The sequence below is a fragment of the Epinephelus lanceolatus genome, chromosome 21 (assembly GCF_041903045.1).
Source record: "Epinephelus lanceolatus isolate andai-2023 chromosome 21, ASM4190304v1, whole genome shotgun sequence".
In the NCBI taxonomy this organism is placed as follows: domain Eukaryota; kingdom Metazoa; phylum Chordata; class Actinopteri; order Perciformes; family Serranidae; genus Epinephelus; species Epinephelus lanceolatus.
The window spans coordinates 27722895-27744227 of NC_135754.1; the positions used below are offsets into that span (position 1 = coordinate 27722895).

The window sequence follows — 21333 nt, forward strand, 5'->3', positions numbered from 1 at the left end:
GTCTGTATGATTTGGCAGCTTATTGGTAAGAATTTTAAAATAGGCCATATTAAAAGCGAGGAATGAGTCACATGAAAAGCACGAGAAGTGGTTTCCTGCCTCTCCCTTCACAGTCGACCACTGAGACATTCCTCCCCTCTTGAAAACGGCTTCACAAACTGAGGCCTGTGTGTGTGTGTGTGTGTGTGTGTGTATGTATGTGTGTATGTGTGTATGTTATCAGTTAATCATTCTCATATCAAAACCTGTCAAACAGGGCGTGTTTGACTAAAGATGGAAAATATTTACCCTCCTGTGAGTTTAACCATGTGTTCATATATGCTTTAGGTTTGATCTGAATCATCAGGAATTGTAGTTTTTAAAATACTTCACCTTGATTTTAACTGTCTTGAAGTCAAGGAAAAATGTAATGATGGATTCAGGAGTTGGGAAAAGCCAGCTGCAGTGTTAAGAGAACCTGACTGATTCTACACAGGACCAGAGCTGAGACATTATAAGAGCTCTAAGAATTAGTCGATGGACAAAAAGTTATTTGGTAAATACTGTAAGTTACTGTGTAGTGATATTAGTGACAAGGTGTTTTTGTGTAACCGTATCCATATTTTTGTGGTTTTTCCTGTGTTGACTCTGATATTTTATTGACAGATTGCACATTAAATCGAAGATTCTTACTGTGTTTGCTCATGATATTACATATAATCTAAGATCAGGCTTGTTAAAAGGATAGTGCACCCAAAAAATGAAAATTCAGCCATTATCTACTCACCCATATGCCGATGGAGGCTCAGGTGAAGTTTTAGAGTCCTCACATCCCTTGCGGAGATCCCAGGGGAGAGTGGGTAGCAGCACAACTCCACCTAATGCAGGCTGGGCGCCTCAGATTCAAACGTCCAAAAACACATAACTGAAACCACAAAGTATCTCCATACTGCTCGTCCATAGTGATCCAAGTGTCCTGAAGCCCCGACATAAAAAGTTGTTTGGAAAAACGTCATCTGAACTCTGTTTTAGCCTCATTGTAGCCTGCAGCTCTGACTGCCTCTCTGTACACTGGCTTCAGGATACTTGGATCACTACGGACGAGCAGTATGGAGATATTTTGTGGTTTTAATTATGTGTTTTTGGGACGTTTGAATCTGGGGCGCCATAAGCCTCCATTAGGTGGAGTTGTGCTGCTACCCACTCTCCCCTTGGATCTCTGCAATGGATGTGAGGACTCTAAAAATGGGTGAGTAGATAATGGCTGAATTTTCATTTTTGGGTGCACTATCCCTTTAACTATTCAGGCAACCAAGAAAGCGGGTGTCAGTAGACTGGAGTAGAATCTGGTGTGAGGTATCTGGCCTGTCACGATAATCACGTTATCCACTTGTCGTACGATACATGGACATGACCTCGGTCTTTTTACTGACCTCAATATTGTCCTCGTGTTTACATCCATGTTTGTCTACATAAGAACGTCACTGACATGATGTTAGAATAAATAGCAGCGGTTTCTCAACCATTTTAATACTTGGGTGCAGCGATTCCTCCTTTTTTTTTTTTTTTCAATTTCTTACCCTCACCTACTTGCACGAGTCATAAGAAAAATAAAATAAAACTTCAAAGGTGACACAGTAGTCGGGTTTCCATCCACCTGTTTTTATTTGCATTTTCAACAATTGCGAAAAAAACTTGAATGGAAACGCCAGAAATTCGAAAAAGACCGAAATATCACAAAAAAGTTTTTACGCTTGGAGGGGGTGGAAAAGTCAGCATGTCGATAGTAGGAAATGCGACTTTTGGCAATGGACACAGATTTAGCGAATAAATGATGACGTAGGCTACCGGCTCCTACTTCTACTTCACACACACATCTGTGTGAACTTAGAGAGAGGTAATTACTCCAGTGTCAGGTGAGTGTATTTCACAACTTACCTGAATAGACTGGACATCTTGAATACCCCTGCATCATGTGTGCTGCCTGGTGTACCAACACAGACATCACGGCATTATGTAGGCTAGGCTGACAATGCTGATATGAGTGTGACAAGAACTCTCGCAATAGCCAAGAGGTTCCTAAGGAATCTCTACATCTCATTGTAGTCATGGATGTGCCGGTAATTGTTTACATCAGTTGTGGACATGAGACGCTCTCAATGACGTCATCTCACAGCGCCCTCTTCTTCTGTGGGTGTTCTTTTGCATTTCTATTTTTAGTTTTCACGAGAAGCACCACCTACTGCTTGACCTGTTTTCTCCCAATACTCGCAAAACAATAATGAATGGAAACATACACAAATTTGCATTTTCTTTTCGCATTTTCACAACATTCGTTTAAATTTGCAATACATTTGGATGGAAACCCAGTTAGTGTAGCGTACTGATAGCCTGCAGCTGCACTTTTGGAGTGGTGGACGCACAGTCCTGATAGTTGTTTACACACAAACCCCCGGCAACAAGCCAAAAACGTTCACTGTTTGTAGATTTATCCTCCGACTACTTCATCCTCTACTCTGTAAATCCACCATCAAACCCCCCAGCTCTCAGGCTGTCCATCCCTGGAAGCTGTCTGCAGCACAAGTGTCTATTATGGAGGTAATTGCAGTGTTCCTGGAGCTGCGCTAAGCTTGTCTATTAGTTGCAAGAAGCATCACTTGGTTTTGGTTTTGTCAGCCAAACGTCTCAAACTGAGTCATTCTGGACTACTCCTATAAAGGTACTATAATTCGATATATATGTGTATGTTCACAGTTGTTTATTACTTTTTAAAATATGTTAAATATTTTTCTCACATTGCAATGTCTGAATTTTCTTAAGAATGAAAAGGGCATTGCTCTTTGAATGGGTGTACCTGCATTATTATGCTAATATATTATCATTTTATCCATGGCATAAACTGGTCTCATATGACAATATCATTCATCGCAACTATTTCTGCAACAATATTTCATCCAACAAAAGTGACAGGCCCACTGTGATCCATGTAGGATTGATGGACACTAAGCTCTCTGTATACCTCTGTGATTAAAATGTTAATGACTGCAAACATTGTAATCCATTGTGGTGGATACACCTTAATTATTCTTGTAAAAACAATAAGTAACAATTTCATGTGTTATTACGTCTCATCTCTTTTTCCCATGATCCTCAATTTCCTTTTCCACTCTCCTCTCACCTTACTTAGTCATGTGCCCTCTGTTCCAGATACCCCTTTCAGGGTTTTGGAGTGGGTGACACATTCCTGCTCTGGGTATCTTAGGGCAGGGGATTATGGGTAGTGAGTACTCGCGTTAAGTCAGCTGCAGCACTTCTTTGTACTGTGGCAGTGCACAGCCTCTAACAGTGTCTATGTCAAGCAGTTAACACCATGGCCGAAAGCTAAGCTGATGCAGAAAGGAAAGATGCAGACCACTAACGGCCACTAGACAGTGGCTCCCAAAAATCTCCGACTGTACTGAATTACCTCGAAAAAAGTTGCAGATTTTGTATTGATATATATCTTCTTTTTTTCCTGCAGTAACTGTTGATGTAAGTGCTGTTTTTTTGCAGCTTCCAATGGGCATTGTGGTTGCAATTTTAAGGCTCATTGGAAACGTTAAAGGGATAGATTCTTTTTGAAGAGGGGGTGTATTGGGCATTTATATTTTACACACAGTCCATGTCAGTTGGCACAAAACTGGGCACTCCAAATTGGGCTTTAGTCCGACATGGAAGCTAAAAAAAACCTACTGCTGTGGAGGGGTCAGCAACAAACATATATTAGCCACCTAAAAAAGTAAAAAAAGATCAGTATCAGTTTAAGTGAAAATTATATTTAATTTACTGCTTTACCTTAATATCAGACAGTGATTTCCAGTGGGAAAATGAAGCTGTTACATCGCTTTCTTCAAAGCCATTCACCGTTGAGAAAAACAGTGAATTAATATTGGTGAACGCAGGAGTTGCTGGTCTACCTCTGCCTCTACTAGTTACTTTGCTTGCCTTAGGACGTATTCCCACTGGCGCTATTTGGTCCACTTTAAACGAACCCTGGTCCACTTCCACGGATAGTTCGGTTCGTTTGGAGTGGTGTGAACGCTTATTTGAACTCTGGTGCGGACCAAATGAGCAAACCCTGGTCCGCTTGAAAACTGGGGGTCTTGGTTCACTTGCAAGTGACCCCTGGTGCGGTTCACTTACAGTGGGAAATGAAACTATTTAAGTGATCGAAGCAGCGGTAGACCAGCGGCTCCTGTGTTCAGCGAACTAAAATGACTGTTTTTGTTCATGGAGTCTGGTGGCTTAGGCAAAAGCACAAATGGAGAACTGAAGCCATTAAAGCTTCCTTGTTGAAATGGGCCTCCCTGATGGAAAGGGGAAGCAGTGAAAATACTCTACAGCATTCACTTAAACTGAGTGATTTCTTTTAGCTGGCTAAAATATGTTTCATCGCTGACCATCGCCATCAGCTGTACATTGCGTAGCTTACATGTCAGACTCCAGCCTGCATCTCCAAACTGGGAGCGTGCCGACAGACATCTGTTGTGTACTATGGATAAACACCCCATATAACCACTTCAAAAAATCAAAGCTATCCCTTTAAGGCTTTAAGAATAGTATGTTCTGCCCCGTGTTTGTTTTCTCCGCCAGTCACACTCAGCTATGGTGGTTGCTGCTTGCTCTCTTATTGCATTGCTAGACTGCCAAACCAGTAGTGAGGCTTCAGAAATCTCCTGTGGGCATCTTTACCAAAACACAGTGAATATAATCTTCTCCAGTCTGTGAGGTGTGTTGCCTGATCTGATCTGATCCGTGTGTGTGTGTGTGTGTGTGCAGGACATCAACGCCCATGCATGTGTGACAGGGAAGCCCATCAGCCAGGGAGGAATCCACGGACGTATCTCAGCCACCGGTCGTGGAGTTTTCCACGGCATCGAGAACTTCATCAACGAGGCGTCCTACATGAGCATGCTGGGCCTGACGCCCGGCTTCCAGGACAAGACCTTCATTGTCCAGGTACACACACATGGTCAGATTGTAGTGGACACATAATAGACGTAAGGGTGGGAATCTCTAGGCACAATTTGATTCCAATTCAGAGGGCTACAATTAGACTATAAAATGATTATTTATGCATCAAAATCTTTGATTTCTACACATGATTTATTTCTTCCTTCTTTTGGGACATAGCATATTTGTAAAAATCAATAATTAAAAAACAGAGGGTTATACATACATTATCTTTTATTGATTCGATAGCAGTAACAAATGCAGGAGATGTGTCCGCTGGAAAGTTGCCAAGATATTATCTCGATATTTCCAAGATAATATTTATTTTTGCAAGAACCAAGAAGAAAAGGAACAAAAGTGTGTCCGTTGCAGCGTCTTCGTAGATATTAACACAGACTTCAGAACTACATGTTCTGTATCACGTGATATCATAAAAAGCTGCTGATAATAAAGGCTAGACTAAAACTCAAGAAGTAGCCTAACTTAAAATGGAAACGAGATGCAGATTCTAACGTCTGTCAAGTTTAATCATACAGTTGGTTCAGCTGTAATTTCCAAAAGTTCTGCCCAAAAGACGGAGAGTCGCTCATGGAGCAACATTTCATCCACCACATATCCACTCACAAGCTTCATCACTTTGTAGCTGCAGCTGTCCACCATTAAAATCCAGTTTTGGTTGTTTAGTCAGTGTAGTGCTACAGCCAACCTCTGCAGCCGCAGACGGTTCATCTTTGGTGGGGTGTATTTCCTGGAGCTTCACGTTGTTGTGCTATCGGTTGTAGTAGCAGAGGTGTTTCAGAGCGGAGGTTTGGAGATGTGTTTTTTGCAGTGGAAAGAGTTTTAGTCCGACTACCTGCAGCAACAGTCTTCTTGTCATCTTTCCTCCGACAAAATCAAAGTAATGGGAATATTTCCAGCTGCTGAGGTCAGTGTTTCCAACCAGCATGCTGCGTTATGACGTGTGCGCGCAGCTTGACAATTACTAGAATGAGTCTGTTGAAGGAGTTGTTTGGTTTTGGAGTAATTGTAAAAGTATTCTGAAATTTCATTCGTAATTAGTTATGCTACTCGTTACTGGAAAAAGTATTACTGTAAGGTGTTACTGCCCAACACTGCCCCAAAGACAGAGGGAAGATGAAACCCTAAATGTACTGCAGACGTTTGCTCATAGATACTCGCAGGATTTAAGTTTTCATTTGTATTCATGGTGAGGGGTTTAAGAGCCTCAATCAGAGCCATGCCATCTGTTGTAGTCCGGCCCTGATCTCCTCATACCGAACAGACAGCAGTGAACTGTTTCTTTGTTTATAAGAAATGAGAGTGGCACCGATTAATAGTCTTTTGGTAGAGACTCCTCAGCTGCTCTAATTGCTGCGTGTCGAGCTTTGTGAGTCAGGTATGTTGGGTTATTGAGCTCAAGGTTTTTTATTTTATTTCTATTATGCTTTTCTTTAGTTTTTGTCACAGAGTCAGTTGTTCATATTAAATGTGGGCAAAGTTTTAAATATTGAGGTAAAAGTAATTCCTGTTAGCAAAAACCTCAGGGTTCAAACTATTCTGAATACACATCCTCACAGTTTTTTTCTACTTTTGGGACAAGCTGACAACAGCTCGTGGTGGATTTCTTTGTATGTTACGATACTGCTAGTGTTAACATTACGTAGCCTACACAGCTACATGTAGCTACATGCTAATATCGGGGAAACATGTAATCTTTGTTGCTGATATTGTTAATTTCTCCTTAGTTTCAAGCCATACATTGCTGCTGGACAATGTCCAGTTGTGAAGACTGTGGTGTAAGCTTTAATTGTGGATTTTCCACAGTAGAAAGTGCTGCTATACTCAGTTACAATCATTTCCTGGCTAGGCAGAGAGGCCGAGAGTGCAGATGTGAAAGACCCAAAAAATGCTGACAAATTCAAATTCATGCAAAGGCCACTCTGTCTATAAAGACACCTCCGATTTATGTCTGTAAGAGAAGTGCATCTGTGGTGACGAAAAAGCCATAGATCAGTATTCTCCTTAGAGGTTTCACTTCCATGTGTCACATAGCAGCTCCTCACGTGTCACACACTCTCACACCAGCACTGACACATTGGTAGGAAACCCCTGGGCACAGACCTCCACTGCTTTCCTGGAATGCTTTCTATAATTACCTTAACCTTACTGTATTATAACAACAATGTGATCTTATGCTCTTGATGACAGGCCTGTTTCACTTATCAAGAATGTCTGTGTAGCATCCAGACACATAAGCCTCCTTTCCACCAAACACTTTCAGTATGGTGCCTTTGGAACCAACAGTAACCCTTCAGACATGGTACCTAGACCCTAGTGTTTCCACTGCAAACAGTACTCTTAAATGTGGGCGGGGCAGCAAAACATCCTTTCATTTTATAGTTACAGTTTACTAATAAAACTCTCCACAGTATGAACAGTGGTTACATGAGCCTCAAAACCAGACACAACTCAGCCCTGAGCAGAGTGACCGTCCTCTACTGACCAATCAACAGTCTGCAGTGTTCACAGCTCCACCTTTTAGTACCAGATCTGTGTGCTAGGTACCCCAACAGAGGGGGGACCAAAAATGGGGACGGTGCAGAACGGTTCCATTGGTACCATCCACAACTTTTCACAGTGGAAACTTATATGTCTGGCCCTGTCTCTTACTTGTGTCCATATCACACATTTAAATATATACTTAAATACTTTCCTTGGCTTCATCGAGATTTGGAAAGAGGCAGATGGGTTTTTTTTTTTCAGCAACAGCAAAGAAAACAATTAGAGATGTGGAAAAGGGATGACGTCTGCAGAGGGGGGGATTTGAGTGAGGAATGATTAGGGCGTCATTGAGGAGGTGACAAAGTGGTTACAGCCACTGAATCATGACGTGAATGTTCAAAAAGCTAATCCCTCTGTGTGTGTGTGTAGTTGAGGATTATGTTGAGCTGAGATTAGATTTTCTTAGAGATTTAGCCGTGAGAGAGGAGAGAGCAGATTTCTAGTGTGGTATCAAGATCAAAACAGGGTTTTAAAAAAATCAGCTCAGAAGTCAGCTCTTCGTATCATGTAGGAGTTCGGTTACATGCGAGCTAGGAGTGTATGGTATGATGATACTGGAGAGTATATACTGCTACAGTTAGAGATTGCTATACTTTAATCTCTGGTAGTTTAAGATCATTGTGGGTGAGGTTGCAAATGAGTGACTGGACCTCTTAACAGCAATAATGTATTAACAGTAGCTTGGCATCAGCAGTGAAGTATCTTGATTTTTTTTTTTTTTTTTGCATTTTACATACATTTTAGATCGTAACCAGGCAACAGAATGATTAGCTCCAGACAGCATCCCTTCTATCCATCTGTACTTGTTTTCGTCTATTTGTCCTTTTTCCATTTCTCACCCACACTCACACAGAATATTTTAAACACATGGCACCTGTCTGAGGTCTGATTTCAGGTTTAGTAGATAGTGGTATCATAACCTAAACTGCCCACATGGTGGCGCCAAAGTGTTCTGAATCATACTTTATGACAACAGTAAATCAAGGTGTAAGAATAATCTTTTCTACAGATAATATTCAATGATCAAAATTTGATTGTCATAGTGATGTTGGACTGTGGAGATGATTAACCTGCTGTGACCTTTCACAGGGCTTTGGTAATGTGGGTCTCCACTCTATGAGGTACCTGCACAGGTTTGGGGCCAAGTGTGTGGGCGTCGGAGAGATTGATGGATCCATCTACAACCCAGAGGGCATCGACCCCAAACAGCTGGAGGACTACAAGCTGGTACTTGCACATCTACCCTTCCCCCCTCAATCCTGTCTCTTTTTTACTGTTTTATTACTCAAAGCTGTTCTTTTTTTCCACTCTGTTTCTCCTCGCAAAATACTAACGTTTTTCTTTTTAATCTTACTGATTCATTCTTACCTAACATTATCAGTGTCAGAACACTGATATGCTCCTGGAAATAATTTTTTCGTCTACATTTTAACTCCACCGAAACATTCCGATATACACCGATTAGCTAGCCTGAGTGTCAGACTGAAGCTCCCAGAACCTTCAGTCTGACATGGCTTCCATTGAAGGCGATTTACAAGGGGGAGGGAATTTGATTTTTCCCTAACCAATCAGTAGAGATCAATGACTCACCCAGAATCTGACGTCATTAGTGTCCATGCCTCGGGGGTGCCGAAAACAAGCGAGCATTGCCCGTTTAAAATGTCTCCGTTGTCATGCACGCCCAGCTGCATCGCCGTTAAATCCAGTTTAGCAGCTTCCTTAATTTGGTCCTCCATTAACGCGAGTAGTGGCAAAATACCTCGATAGCGTCGTTAATGTGGTCTGTAGGATCTGTAGCGGTCGCCATTGTTGCTATCCTCACCAGTTACCCACCGGCGTACAGCTTGACATCTGCGAGGCGCTGATTGGCTAATCGCTAGACCCCGGCGTTCATTGGTCCATCCATCGTTTGGACGAGATAAATCGCAAATTCATTGAAGTATGCCAGACCAGTAATGCAAGCCTACTCAGTTGAGTGGGCGGGGTCTATGGTCTGGAACCAGGCTACCGATCAGCCAAAACATTCAAACCACTGACAGGTGAAGTGAGTAACTTTGATTATTTTGTTCCGATGCATTGTTCTGCTGGGAAACCTTTCTGGCATTCATGTGGATACCACCTGACATGTTCCACCCACTCAAACACTGTTGCAGACCAAGTACCCCCCCTCATGGCAACAGTACTACCCAATGGCAGTGCCCCCCCCAGCAGGATAATTCAACATGCCACACTGCAAACATCTCTCAGGAATGACCTCACAGTGTCAACCTGGCCTCCAAATTCCCCAGATCCCAATCTGAATGAGCATCTATGACACATGCCATTAACTGGCCTCACAACCCACTGGACTAAATGGATCTGCTGCCAACGCACTGGTGCCAGACACCACAGGACACTCCCAGAGATCCTGTGTCCATGCCTCGACAGGTCAGAGCAAGTCTGATCCAAGGAGGCCCCATCTTGGAGTAGGGGTACATCTGAGGTACCAGCACATCACAAGAATCCTTGAGCAGATTGGGACCTGGGAAATTTAGAAGCCGGGTCGACACCTTGAGCTCTTTGTCACGCTCCACAGGCCATTTCTAAACAGTTTTTGCAGTGTGGCATGGTGCATTATCCTGCTGGGGGGACCCACTGCCATTGGGGAGTACTGTTGCCATGAGGGGGGGTACTTGATCTGCAACGGCGTTTGAGTGGGTGGAACATGTCAGGTAGTATCCACATACATGGGCCTCTGTACCTATGGTTCCCAACTGGGGGTCCCAATCCCCACTAGAGGTTGCCATAGTTTCACCATTGGAGAGGAGGCCTTCTTGATTTCAAGGGTACACTAGACCTAGATCTCAGCATTTCATTCATTTCTGTCAAGAAGACTAAATGAAATTGTTTTTTTTAAGTTAAGATTATTATTCAAGGTATAAAATTAAAATACAATCACAGGATAAGGGCACAGTGAAGACTTGAACACAAGCTGCTTTCACAGAGCTTTCACTCTTTGCTAAACAGCCTCATCCTGCATCACAAAACTGCAGAGTTAAAACAACCGAAGAGCTCACAGAACAATTGCCAAACATCGGGGAGAAGAAAATGCAGAGTTTGTGGGGGGGAAAAAACAAGTCTACTAAGTATGCATGATTGTTAAAAAAAGTACATAGGGGGAATTGTATTTAAAAAGTCCCCAAAATATCAGGAAAACTGGTCTCTGGTATGATATTCATAGGAGATAATCTGCTCAAATCTGATCCAAATCGCTCATTTTACACAAACTTCCTGCAGCTATTGCGTTCACTATGTGGGTGGATTGTAAAGTTTATCACTTGATCTGTACTGTTATTGTTATGCACTGGATATAATATGATAAATCTGTAAAATATGTTACTTAGTCAGGGGTCGTCTGTCTACTTAATGATAGAATAGGGGTCCCTTAAGGAAAGAAGCTAACCACTGGTGTAATAAAAAAGTACAAAACGGCCCAAGAAGAGGATGAACAAGGAGACAACATTCAAATATTTCTCTCATGTGTGTTTCTCTGCACTTTACCTGCAGGAACACGGCACCATTGTGGGCTTCCCCGGAGCCAAACCCTACGAAGGAAGCATTCTGGAAGCTGACTGCCACATCCTGATTCCTGCTGCTGGAGAAAAGCAGCTCACACGTGCCAACGCCCCCAGGATCAAGGCCAAGGTAAACGCTCACTTTGATTTACCCAGGGTGCTTTGCCTCCAGGTGTCAGTTGACTCCACATAAGAACGAGTAAGAACAGGGCAACTCGGTTGCAGTCATGTGAAGTGTGCGTTTGTTTTTTGTCTCTCTCAGATCATTGCCGAAGGTGCCAACGGTCCCACCACCCCAGACGCTGACAAGATCTTCCTGGAGAACAATGTCATGGTTATTCCTGTAAGCACAAACACACACACACACAGAAAAGCCAACTATAACATTTTGCACGGAGACACTGAAATAGACTTTTTTTTGTTTTGTTTATCATATCAAACAGTGTGATGGCTATCGAATAATGACACCAGCGGCGTTTAGATTGGTTCCTTATAAGCCGTGTTATCACTCTCAATTTATGGCACAAAGGAAGTGCGTCAATAATTGTGCAACCAAAACAGGAAGAGGATAGCTACTTGTGTTTTCTCCAGTAGCTCTCATGTGCTCTCCCCAGGGCCACTATTTGCAAGACTACAACTAGATTCACTTTGAGACTATTTCCCATCCTGCTCCTGGTGAAAAATATTACACTAAACTCCCTTTAAGAAATATGACATATTAACAATTCCTCACGTGTCCACAAAACTCAAAACTCTAGAAACACAAGCTAAAAGGCTCCATGTGTCGGCAGTATTCTTGTCAGTTCGGCATCGATGTAATCCATAACGATAAACTTGCTAAAGACGAGATAAAGACTGACTAAAAACCGTTTGGTTTATGGTTTACCGTTTATGACCAGCTCACACCAAACGATTAAGATCACAGGAGCATGCACCAATTGAAGTAAAACTCAAGATTTTATCCCGACACTGGAAATTTGTCTGTGACAGTGAAGTGGCTTGAAAAGTCATGTTGTGTTAAGGCCCTGACACACCAAGCTGACGGTCGGCCCTCCACCAAAGTCGGGCCATCGGTGAGCGTCTGTCGGCCTAGTTTTTGCGGTGTGTCCCGCACCATTGGCACTTTGGCGTCGGCGGCTTTTCGGCCGATTGAGCATGTTGAATTGGCGGCGGAGCTTGTCGGTGAGAGAGATCACTCTGATTGGCTGTTCAGGTTTTATTTCCTCGCCCCTGTAGCGAGTGAATTTGCCTGTAGTGAAACCGGAGCTAGCTGGGAGCGGCTAGCGCAGCATGACCAGAGGGAAGCACAGCCAATTAGCCTTCGCTAGCTGCTCCCAGCTAGCCCCTGCTCTCCGTTTGGATCCAAGCGGAGAGCCGGGGCTAGCTGGGAGCGGCTATCGGAGCGTTGGCCGCAACATGACTGGAGGGAAGCACAGCCAGTTATCCTCCGCTAGTCTCTGAGCTAGCCCCGGCTCTCCGTTTGGATCCAACCGGAGTACCGAGCCCTGGTTTGTTATTCAGGTTAAAGTGGGAAGAAGCAGCGGGTTTATCGGGCAGCTGAGTGAAGTGGAGCCTGCGGAGGAAACACCGGGACCGTCTGGATGTAATAGTCCGTGTAGGTGCTGCGGTGCTCGGCTGCACAGATAGGAAACCCCTCGGCTGACAGGATGTACCACTCTCTCACTCCACTCTCTCTCACGCAGGCGCAGAACATACGTGCCACTTGGCCGTCGGATGTAGTCCATGTAGTGTGTTCAAATGTAACTGACACAGGGCGACGTGAGGCGACGTAGACGACACAACAGTTGGCTTTCGTCACCGCTAGTTCTTTGATGTCGGTTTGATGTGTCTGTACCTTTTAGGTTGGTATAACTGCGGAAAACAAAACACAGAGTGTCCTGTGTTGTTGGTAGTTGCTAGTAAGGATGCGCGTACTATTAGACGTTTAAACGTTAAATGTCGACCCCTGTGCTAGTCGGCACCAGAAATATTAGTCGGTTAAACCAATTAGTGTTTTATTCATGTACAAGAGCTTAAAGGCTCTCTAAGTCGTCCTAAGCTTGAAAAGTTTTTGTCACATACAGCAAACATCTCCTCACGGTCCGCTAGCCACGTCCTCTGAATATGCTGTGAAAAAGTCCGGTCTCTGTAGGCTGCCCAGGCTCCGCAAATGGCAACAAAAACACTTCACTTGTGTTTACGTTCAACAATGTTATCAGCCTTTTAGCCTCATTGTAGCCTGTAGCTCTAACTGCCTTGCGGAGCCTGGGCTGCCTACAGAGACCAGACTTTTTCACAGCATATTCAGAGGACATGTAGCTAGCGGATCATGAGGACATGTTTGCTGTATGTGACAAAAACTTTTCAAGCTTAGGAAGACTTAGAGAGCCTTTAACTGTCATGCAGCTGCCCGCCACTAGTGGGTGCTACAGAGCCATCAGACAGCAGTCCCTCCCCACGGTAATGCTCGAGTAGACTGGAGTTTTAAAACAGATGTCCTCTCACAAAACCAGCGTGGTTTGGCAGCACTTTGGTCTAGAAAATTAATTCAGCAGCAGTTTATCTTTTTTGAGAGGTTATATTATTTGTTAACGTTAAGTGAGTTGTTATCAGATAAGGTTTACATTCATACTGCAGGGAGCAAAATGCCTCTCATTTCAGCTGAAATTTAATTATAATTTAGATGTTTTATTAACTTTAAAGTGACTTGCTATCAAGGTTCAATGTGCTCCACATTTCAGAGGCAGTTTATTTATTTTAAATGTTGTTGTAGTGGTTAACTTTTGAGTTGCCGTCAGGTTCACATTCATACCGCATAGCGCAAAGTGTCTCGTACTTCAGCGGCATTTAAAATCCGACGTGGTTGTTGAAGATTGTGTGAAGAATACTTAACAATAAATTGTGCTAAATTTGGACTGTTTCTTGAGTGTTTTCCTTTTTTAGACTAGTCAACTAGTCTAAATTAAAATTTTCGTTTAGTCGCCAGGAACATCCCTAGTTGCTGGTGGCATTTTTGCACATCAGTTATAGGCGTTTTGCATGAAAGAATTCCCATTTCTCTTTTTGTCTCAGCTTGTGTCGCTGCTGTGATGTGGATGGAAATGTGATGCCACACACATCTGAGCCCCAGGCAGGAATGAGCAACATTTCACCCTAAATCTGATGACAGTTATCGGAGCTGCTGGCTTTTGCGTCCAGCACTGTCAATCTACTCTGATCAAACCACACCCCAAACTCCTAATGAATAATACCTGAGAGTGTGTTTACCTTAACTTTTAAATTGGATTGTTGCGTATCTGGTCATGAATATTTAATGTTAAAACAAAAAATACTCACTAAACCATGAATGTGAAACAACAAGCAGAGTAAATCATTCTGAAAACAAGACGCAAGAGTCATGTAAACAACGATCAAGCCTTCATTGTGTATGCAGTAGATTTTTATTGAGGTCTTCTGCTCACTTTTACATGTTTCTTCAAACACATTTCAATCACACAAATATTTTTTTTCCCCAAAGACATTTCATTTACAGAAAAAAGAAAAAAATTCTCCTCAAATCAGATCTTAAAAACAATACAGAGGACATTTTAAATCAAAGATAATCTTCCACACACAGAGAGGGTAGAGATCAAACAGCCAGAGGTCTGATGAGTTTGTGATGTTTCATCCTGCAGGACATGTACCTGAATGCTGGCGGTGTGACAGTGTCTTATTTCGAGTGGCTGAAGAATCTCAACCATGTCAGCTATGGAAGACTGACCTTCAAATATGAGAGGGACTCAAACTACCACCTGCTCAGTGAGTACAAGGCTGCTCTTTGTTTCCTCTATAACCTGCAGACAGACCAGAGTGTGCTGAGGTCATACAACACAATCAGAAGATACATTATTGTGACATTTCTGTGACACATTCTGAAACAATATATAAACACCAAAACAAATTTCCCCTGTATGTATGAGCACCAATGTTTATAAGAATCTCCCCATACGCTATTAAGTCGCCATGTCAAGGCATCTATATTGCTATAAACTGAAAAACTGCAAAATAAAACTCACACACAACCCAGGAGAAACCCTGCCTTACAAACTAAATACAAATCAGAAAACAATATGTAATAGATTTTACAACCCAATTACATATTCCTAAAATAAAGTAGTAGGATAAAGCTTTAAGAATCAGCTATTTACAGTGTTTTATTCTGTGTTTTTATGCCTTTGTGGGGACAGTGGTTATAAAGCATTCATGTTTTCACTGTAAGAGAAACTTGACTGGTGCGCAGAGGCAAACAACAGCGTGGCGGTAATTCTAGTTTCTCTCCTTATTCATCAGGCATTCTTTCTCTTCAGTTGGCTGGGTTGGGTGGTGTGTCAAGTGTGCCCTCACCCTCTGGCTCATCAGGATTTTATTCCTAATTGTTTAAGGTTAACTTTCCCATTGCTGCTGATAAGTCAGCTGATTGGGCTGTTTGTCTCATTTGTGGAAAATCTCTCTCAAACCTCTTCATTAGCTTGCCTTCTACCACAACTTTTACCTCAGGATATAAGCTTATGTTACCTTCATTGGACTTGAGTGTGATCATATTGTCCGGTGTGTCTGGACTAAGTTCAGGATAATTTTGCCGCATTGCACCTAGCCATTCTTTTACAAGCATGCTAAAGAACATGAGGTTCCATCTTGTAGTAACCCTATCTTTGACAGTAACACAAGAAAACAAAGTGTCGGGATTTTTTTGCAGTCTCCTGTCTCTGAACTTGTGACGTTTTTTCTCATTTGTATGTGCTGTAGGGTACGCAAAAGGACGAGCTCTAGTGTTAGCATTGTCAGAGCCTGGCCTGACCGTTTGCTTCATTTGTGGAAAATCTCTCTCAAACCTCCCCATTAGTTGTCGGCCTTGTACCACAGCCTTTACACTCGGATCTAAAGTTATGATACCTTCCTTGGACTGAAGGATGATTTTACCATCCTGTTGAGTTTCCTGAAGTTTAGGGTATTGTTGCTTCAGTGTATCCAACCATTCTATAAAACGTCTGCTGAAATACATGAGGCTGCATGTTTGACCATCAGCACCTGTATCATAAAACAGAGTGTCTTTTTTGCTACGTAGTGTTTTTTCTCTGAATGCCGCCCTGCCCCTTTCGTTCCCGGCGTATTCAAAAGCACGAGCGATACGGCCAGCAGCCATCTGTTTTAAAACAAAAAAAGAACCATTATATCTTACAAATTGACATGCTACTGATAAATGGCACAACACATTCAGTGCCCACTCTTCTGTGGTGTTATACCTTGTATTTCTCTGGGCGTTGTGATGCTCTGGATTTCTCAGCGGGACGGCAGATACTCCGGCTCTACAGCTGCTTCCTGAAGCGGATGAAAAAACTTTTTGTTAGATGAGTCTTTAAAGAGTAACTAAACCCTAAAACCATGTTTTTTTCAGCTGATAATCATTGTTTCTGGTTGTATAGTAGTGTTACTGACTGATCCTGCTCAAAATCTTGACAGTTTAGTGCAAACTGTTGAAAATCTACATTTTATTTTAAAAATGTGGTATGGAGTGCCCTCTACAGCTTGAAACCTGGTTACTACATTTGAATTTACATTACATTACATTGGAGGCGAATGACTCTTTTTCGGGGTGAATGACGTCACTAACCGTCCACGCTAAAGCCTGCCCTCCTCCCTTTACTCCTCCCCTTACTATAAAACCATTCTGTCCACAGTTATCAAACTGATAGCGAGTAGGTTGGATCAGAGCAGAGAGAGTAGTAGAGCAGAGAGAATAGCTAGTAATTTGTCGAATTGTATTGTTAGCTTAGTGTATTTTAGTGTCGGTTTACAGTTAGTAGTGTTTATAGTATTCAGGTTAGTTGGTCAAGGAGAGGTGCCGAGGCTCGGGAGTATATGTGCGGAGCGGCGAGGGAGGGATGTGGAGGGCCGCTGTGCGGTGAGAGAGAGCCGAGCCTCAGGGGTATATGTGCGGGGCCGCGAGGGAGGGAGGGGTGGATGGATGTGGTGGGCTGCTGCGCGGTGAGCCCAGGCTCCCAGAGAGGGAGAAATAGAACCAAGTAGGATAAAATAAGTCAAAGTGTGGAGAAGGGGACCAGCTGAGCTTAGGCTGCCTTCCCTTCTGCCCGTGTGACACAGTTAGGGGGGGTTTTCCAAGCCACCATCGGCACAATAAAAATAAGTCTTAAGTGTGGAGGAAAGGGACCGGGTAAAGAGGCCGACCTCTGGGGAAGCCCTCTCTCCTCTCCCCCACAGTGAGGGACAATCTTCACTCTGTCCCCTTCCTCAGCCGCTCACTGGGGACGCACGCAAATAATTCAGGCTCACATTAGGCTACCTGTTTTTCAGCAAACTCCTCTGGTAATTGTATTAAAAAGCATGGCATATAGGTCCACAGTAACTTATTATTATTATTATTGGGTCTTATAAGAGTGGGCCACAATGAGTACCGGACCATCAAATCACAGCATCCGCGGTGAGAAGACACGGAATTGTGTGGCTTTTACGCATAATAATGATAACAATAATAAGTTACTGTGGACCTATATGCCCTGCTTTTTAATAAAATTACCAGAGGAGTTCGCTGAAAAATTGTCTGCCTGAATTACTTGTGTGTGTCCCCAGTGAAAATCGCTGAAATGCATGGGAAATACGGCTACTGTCAGGACTCAGGGAACAGAATTTGGAATGGCAAACCCTTTGAAAAAAAGAGGAAGGGCCCCCACTCTGATAAATGGAAATTAATTTTTGGAATGTAGACCCTTCGGAATGGCGAACAACGCCCCAGTAGCCTGTGTGCTCCATGCTATTAAAACGGCGCGTTGGTTAAATGGCCCGTTCGGTTGGTATTCGGATAACTGGGGCTTTACTGGTATAAAGCAATAGCATCACCCAGCGGTGAAACCCGTGTACACGTTTACACAAAAAAAATTACCCACTCTAAACGTTTAGAGATTTTTGCACACAAACTCAGCGTGGCGGTAATTCTAGTTTCTCTCCTTATTCATCAGGCATTCTTTCTCATCAGTTGGTTGGGTTGGGTGGTGTGTCAAGTGTGCCCTCACCCTCTGGCTCATCAGGAAACCCAGAATAAAACACATTTGTTTGTTTTTGATTTAACTTTAAGACATAGGAAACAAATCTACATGATCAATTCTGTCAGCAATAATTTACAGATGAAAACAGACTTATTCTTACCGAGTCTGTGGCAGTTCAGCTTGGGTGATGTCCCTTTGTAAATTCAGCGTTAGTTGGTGTCAGATGATGTGAAGTGTCTGTCCAACAGATAAGACCTCCTGTTCATTTATACACTTTTCTTGTTCACATACAGCCAATCATGAAACAGCATCATCATTTCTACCATACAGGTAAGGGCTGGGCGATATGGACTAAAAGTCATATCTCGATATTTTTTAGCTGAATGGCGATACTCGATATATACTTTTCTTGATATATATTTTTTCTGTGACGTAATTGGGGTTTCCCCAAAGCATTATAGCACCTGTTAGCTTAGTGTCCACCTCCCCTCCCCCCACTGTTCACATGATAACAACTTGATAACTGCTCTCATTCTTTAGGTTTCAATTGGTGTATTTTTTGGGGGAATCGCGGTGAGAACGGCCACAGTAAAGACATTAGAATATTTTGCAGGTCAAAGCATCGCTCATTTGTTTTGAGTTGAATTTATTTCAGAGGATTACCTAGCAGTATAAAGTAAAATGGGCGCGGTCATCTGTTTCAGAGCAGCGCCGTTCATCAGACCAGTTGATATTATTGTAGCGCAGTGTGTGGTGACACACACAGAAAATATGGATCACTTTGAAATGACTGAGTGATTCTGTGTGCCAGTCTGACTTCTCCAGATATCGCCAGATATCTCCAGATATCGCCCAGCCCTAATACAGGTCATATAAAACAAAAGATGTCAAGTTGTAAAACTGGATGAGCTGTCACGGTTTAGTGTTCTCATCAAAGCGTAAGAGCTGCAGGCTAAACTCCACGCAAAATGAAGAAATGTGTCATCGTTGTAATAGAAGACCGTTTTTTATTGGCGTGTGTGTGTGTGTGTGTGAGAGTGTGTGAGAGAGATGCAAATTGACCGATTGCAATCGCAAGCTTTGAATGGGCATATCTCATGCCCCGTATGTTGTAGAGACATGAAAATTTGCACATAGATGCCTCTCCTCATGAGGAACAAATTTGCCTGTTGTTGTTGCAATGTGTGTTCACTGAATGCTTGGGAGGACTCTTGCCTTGCCTCTGACTTTGACAAACACCCAGGGAGAGAGTGAACTTGCGGCCCATGTATTGTCATTTTAACGCAAAATGAACTCTATCGACAGAAGTGACATTGTCCCGTGTTATATCGTGTTTAGAAATATATCAATATATATTAAAATCTCGAGATATCGCCCAGCCCTAATACAGGTCATATAAAACAAGAGATGTCAAGTTGTAAAACTGGATGAGCTGGATGAGCTGTCACGATTTAGTGTTCTCATCAAAGCGTAAGAGCTGCAGGCTAAACTTTTTACTGGCAATCATCGTGCTGTATACAAAGCCATGAATTAGCCCTATCTTGTAAATAGTTGACTTGTAAATAAGTTTTTAACCTTAATTTATTATCTACATTTGAATCAAATATTCCTTAATATATTAACTTAAACATGTACATAATCAAATTAAACAACTTACCACATTAATTTATCAGTCCTTTTCCGTGGATTCATGTGCTGACCTGACGTGGCTCTCCTGCATTGCCTGGTCTGACTGACGGGATGTCACATTTTACTATATAATGATGAAAACTCTGTGTGTGTGTGTGTGTGTGTGTGTGTGTGTGTGTGTGTGTGTGTGTGTGTTGTGATGCAAATTGACCGATTGAAATTGCAAACTTTGAACGTCTCCTCATGAGGAACACATTTGCCTCAAGACACACATCTTACTATATAATGACGAAAACTCTGTGTGTGTGTGTGTGTGTGTGTTGTGATGCAAATTGACCGATTGAAATTGTAAACTTTGAATGGGCACATCTCATGCCCACGTATGTCATAGAGAAACTTTGCACAGAGATGCCTCTGGATAACAAATTAGCCTCAAGAACCCATACTTCCGGTTATATAGATTTTCCGCCATTTTGAATTTTTTGAAAAACACTTAAAATCGATCTCTTCCTAGGAAGTTTGACCGATCTGCATGAAACGCGGTGAACATAATCTAGGGACCAATATCTAAAGTTCCCTCTTGGCCAAAGTTGTCTACTTTCCAGGCGAGGCGCAGTTCATCTCGAACGAGCCTATTTTGCTTTGCACACTACACGATTTGCCGGAAGTGAAGGCGGGGCCTCTTCAATGAAACCTGCGCCAGTGGAGCTCGGCAGGATTTAGATTAATATGTCACTTATTTGGATTAATGTCTCCATCAGTTCTTATCATACAAGCGTAAAAAAAATATTGACAGAAACCTCATAATTTACACTTTCTAATGTGTCCACTGCTGAATAATGAGATTTTTTGAAATAACGTGATTTAGATAAAACATAAAAGCTGTGAGCGCTTAGTGTCCACCTCCCCTCCCCCCACTGTTCACATGATAACGACTTGATAATTGCTCTCATTCTGCTGGTTTCAATCGGTGTATTTTTTGGGGGAATCGTGGTAAGAAAGGCCACAGTAAAGATATTAGAATATCCTGCAGGTCAAAGCATCGCTCTTTTGTTTTGAGGTGAATTTATTTCAGAGGATTACCTAGCGGTATAATGTACAATGGGCGCGGTCATCTGTTTCAGAGCAGCGCAGCTCATCAGACTAGTTGATATTATTGTAGCGCAGTGTGTGGTGACACACACAGAAAATATGGATCACTTTGAAATGACTGAGTGATTCTGTGTGCCAGTCTGAGTTCTCCAGATATCGCCAGATATCTCCAGATATCGCCCAGCCCTAATACAGGTCATATAAAACAAGAGATGTCAAGTTGTAAAACTGGATGAGCTGGATGAGCTGTCACGGTTTAGTGTTCTCATCAAAGCGTAAGAGCTGCAGGCTAAACTTTTTACTGGCAATCATCGTGCTGTATACAAAGCCATGAATTAGCCCTATCTTGTAAATAGTTGACTTGTAAATAAGTTTTTAACCTTAATTTATTATCTACATTTGAATCAAATATTCCTTAATATATTAACTTAAACATGTACATAATCAAATTAAACAACTTACGACGTTACTTTATCAGTCCTTTT

At 42.5% G+C, this 21333-nt stretch overlaps 1 protein-coding gene and 1 long non-coding RNA gene across 2 annotated transcripts in view; one reads left to right on the forward strand and one right to left on the reverse strand.

Annotated features, from left to right (window-relative positions):
• The window catches only part of LOC117247261 (glutamate dehydrogenase, mitochondrial), a 39821-nt gene that overhangs the window by 11655 nt on the left and 6833 nt on the right, over positions 1–21333 (forward strand). The window contains exons 6-10 of the mRNA XM_078163279.1: positions 4798–4977; positions 8623–8760; positions 11080–11217; positions 11350–11430; positions 14762–14885. Of these exons, the coding sequence (XP_078019405.1) occupies positions 4798–4977; positions 8623–8760; positions 11080–11217; positions 11350–11430; positions 14762–14885 (661 nt within the window). The remainder of the gene's footprint in view (positions 1–4797; positions 4978–8622; positions 8761–11079; positions 11218–11349; positions 11431–14761; positions 14886–21333) is intronic.
• LOC117247263 (uncharacterized) lies at positions 16135–19862 on the reverse strand. The gene is made up of 4 exons (XR_013488362.1): positions 19785–19862; positions 18288–18364; positions 16370–16445; positions 16135–16269 (listed from the first exon to the last, which is right to left on the reverse strand). It is a non-coding gene; the product is annotated as an uncharacterized LOC117247263 (long non-coding RNA).